The 3,783-nt window shown below is 44.4% G+C and overlaps 1 protein-coding gene across 1 annotated transcript in view; it reads right to left on the bottom strand.

Annotated features, from left to right (window-relative positions):
- Positions 1-3,562, bottom strand: part of PCNX (pecanex homolog (Drosophila)) — a 324,383-nt gene extending 320,821 nt beyond the window's left edge. The window contains exon 1 of the mRNA XM_006865614.1: positions 3,410-3,562. Within this exon, the coding sequence (XP_006865676.1) occupies positions 3,410-3,562 (153 nt within the window). The remainder of the gene's footprint in view (positions 1-3,409) is intronic.
- Between the last annotated feature and the right edge of the window lie 221 nt (positions 3,563-3,783).

Consider the following 3,783-nt stretch of genomic DNA (forward strand, 5'->3'; position numbering starts at 1 on the left):
ACTGATTCGTAACCACTATGCTACCAGAGCTCCTACTGAATCAGAATGGTTATATATATTCAGCTGAATTTGAAATCCACCAGAATTTGAAAACCACTTATGAAATAGATTTTAATGTAGTATTTCACCACCGAGGGATTTAACTCTTTAAAGAAAACAATACACTGAGCAATATATTGAGCTAACAGTGTGATTTAATAAATACTGGGCTATCTGATTCCCTCTAGTTATGCAGCACAGTAGAGGAAACACTGTTCTAATGATGCATTCTTTCAAATGACATTTACTTAGAGCCCCTCTAAGGGTATAATTTCTATTTGAAATACTTGTTCTTAAAAATTCCCATGAAATCTCTCTCTAGTGAGTAAATCAAAGTTCAGATGGTAGACTCTCGCCCAAAGTACACACAATCAATAACAGAGACATGACTCAAAAAATCAAGATAACATCGATTCCAGTCTGCTTTCCACCACACCAAAATGCCGCCTGCCTGGCAAAACTCACCATCTGTGACCTGTCATGTACAAAAATAATTACACCAAGATAAAATGAGGTGAGTGCCTGAAGGGAAATAGGACAATGAGATCTAAGAAAGGAAAGAAGTTACATTTGATTTTCACTACTTAAAAATCTTCTGATTAGATGGCTCAAAAATTCTAGTTAACTCCAGAACATCAGGGTTAAATATATCCACAAAGGTACTAACACAAAGCAAACGTTTTTGAATCCTACACAAAGTCTTAAGACTCACAATAATTTTTCAATTCCCACCCTAAAAAAAAAAAAAGTTCTAAGACTTGTTCTGATGCAATGTACAATCTTTTCACAGACTTCAGCTAGTTTTAAAGACAAAAAAGTCAGTGGCTTTTTTAGTTTCAAAACATCTTGCATAAATCCTGATCTGCCTGCCTAAAGTCATAAAACTAAGTCACTAATGACTTTTGTCCTCAGCAGAGGAGAAAAGGCTTGGGATAAACAGAACACATGCTAAAACAGTCATAACTAATTAACATTTTCATTGCTCTGATCCAGGTCTCTGTCCTCTTAGAGTTTATATTCTAGTGTGGTAAAAAATAGACATTAAACAAGTAACTATGTATCAACTAGTAGTGAGTGGGTAGGAGGAGTAAGAAGTGTTGTAGGAACTACAGAAGTTGGCTGCCTTTTTATATAAGTTACAAGGAAAAATCTTGCATGCAACAGAAACCTGAAATAAACAGAGCAAGCCACACAGATATGAGTGGAGGAGTCTTCCAGAAATGGGGTAGAGTAAATGTAAAGGTCCAGAAGCACTAACATGCTTGTGTGGGAAGAACAGTAAGGAGGTTAGTGAGGATTGAGACACATGTGAGAGCAGGCTGAGAGCAAAGAGTGATATCATCTGACATATGTTTGTAAAGGATCACTCAGAATAAAGTGAGAGAATGGAGAGTAAAGAATGAAAGCGGTGAGGCTCATTACAATACTGCAATAATCTAGGAGACAGAATGGCTTTCACCAAGGGAGAGATGCTGATGATAATAAATGGCTGAGTTCTCATTATGCTTTGAAGGTAGACCCCATAGGATATGCTAATAGAATGGATGTGAAAAGAAAGAGAGGAGACAAGGTTTAGGAAGAGCAAAGCAATTCTATTTACCTAGAATATACCAGTGTCTCTGTACAGAGTAGGCACTTAAATATTTATCTGAGAACTTAACCTAGCTAAATAAACTCCCAAAATGAAACAAGTAAACACAATTACTGGTTTCCATTTGCTTTAAAGTTCCATTAGTAATGTGTGCTAATTACACAGTTCATTACAGTGCTTTTTAAAGCTAAATTCATTTAAACTGAAACACAGCAACTAATCCTTACACCTTAATGTTTTTATTTTAAATTCACAATTCTCCTAGTGATAATAAAAATCTACCATGAAGGTTCTGTGACAATGAGGATTTTTACATACAAAATGATTAACCTGTTCATGAATGTCATACTCCTGGAAGATATAGTAGGGCAAAGAGAACAACGAACTCCCTAGGCCAGAATTAATTGAAAATTGTAATACTGCACAATTAATGCGCAAAATGGGGCAAGACAAAACAACTCCCTTTTAAAAATCAGCCATAAGCCATTAGCATGTTTAAATATTCTTTTCAGTTCAAACGATATAACCCTTCAAAACAATTTTAATTAAAAAATTGAAATCTACTTGCAAATCAAGCGCAAGTACCCCCACGGAGGCACTTTTTACAATCGTGAAGCAGCATCACTTAGGGAAGAATTTGGTGTCACCGACTTAGCACGTCTTACAGTTATTCTCAATTTTCTAAATCAGACCAACAAAGTAAGCAGAAATTCTCAAAGGAATTCTCCTAAAGAAAAAGTTAGCATCCTTTCTCTTTCCAGTAACCTGGAAATTTTTAACTGAAGCTGGAGAATCATCTCTCTCAACCTTGATTTCCTGATGCCCCACCCTAACCTGGTGTGATTTTTTTTTTTTTAAAGCACAACTTTCAGTGATAATATAGCTTAAAAACAGAGACCTTTGAAAGAAGCGATCGTACTGAATTCAGCAACAGGCAGTACTTTCCTTTTTCAAATCAGTAAAAGGCCAACCCCAAACAAATCCGGTTTGAAATGCCCCTTATCACCCCCGCTTCGCCTCTAAGCTGGCCTGAAAACACAACAGTCGCTGACGACGAAGCTGAAAAGAACCAGTGGTAAGCAAAATCATGATTGCAGGAAGGTAAAATGCCAGGGTTTCAACCACCCCTAAAAGTGAGTGAAAGCCCGGACGCCCCACAAACACATTCCAAACAGAGACGCACACATCCTTCCCTGGCTCCAAAGGCTCCGCACGCGGATTCCAGGCGCCTCGGAGGGAGGATTCTTCCCCAGGAAGAGGCGCGAGAAACGCCTCAGGGGAAGGGAGTGCCCAAAGGGTGCCCCAGCGACCGAGGAACGGAGCGCAAAGAAGCCGGCACTCGGAGATGAATGCGGCAGCCCGTTAAAGAGCAACCCGCACGGCGCTCAGAACAAAACACGGCGGGCAGGGAGCCCCAGTGGGGGTATACCAATTAAGTAGAACGGTTGGGGAGGCTACAGGTTAAGGACCCCTAAAGTGGGGCCTAGGAACCTACTATTTTCGGTATGCGAGTCGGGGTGGTGGGAGGACGAAGACTGTTTTGATTTCTCATTTCATCACTGAAATAGGGAAAGCCCTACAGAGAGAGGAGAGTGGGGGTAAACGGCAGGGGAGGGGAGCATAGGACAGCCCGGGGGAGCAATGTCCCCCGGGGTGGCCGGGCGATGGGGTGCGCGCACGGGGAGAAGTCGGGCGCGAACCTCCCGCTGACTGGAAACGCGGCGCTTCCCCGCCAGCGCCCAGGGAAGGAGCCACCCTCCTCCCCGCCCCCACACTCACCATGTAGAGGGTGAAGGGCAGGCCGAGCAGAAAGAGCCACAGGTAGAGGTGCAGCGCGTTCACGAAGGTGGCCTGGTGCGGGTCATAGTACCAGCCCCCGCTGAGCGCGGCCCAGACCCCCTGCCGGAGGATTTGCAACGTCTGCGACCCCATCCCCACTCGGCGCCGCCGCCGCCGCCGTCGCCGCCGTCCCCGCCCCGGCCCCAGCTCGGCCTCGGTCGCCGGAGCCTGCAGCTGCCCGGTCTATCCCCCTTCGGAGCTCAGGGAGAGCGGGCCGGCGCTTCGGCGGTCGCTAGTGTTGCTGCAGGAGGGGGAGGCAGCGGACGAGGAGGAGGAGACCGAGCAGGAGGCGGCGGCGAGCAGCGGGGAGGAGG

This window comes from Chrysochloris asiatica, unplaced genomic scaffold, assembly GCF_000296735.1.
Source record: "Chrysochloris asiatica unplaced genomic scaffold, ChrAsi1.0 scaffold00079, whole genome shotgun sequence".
In the NCBI taxonomy this organism is placed as follows: domain Eukaryota; kingdom Metazoa; phylum Chordata; class Mammalia; order Afrosoricida; family Chrysochloridae; genus Chrysochloris; species Chrysochloris asiatica.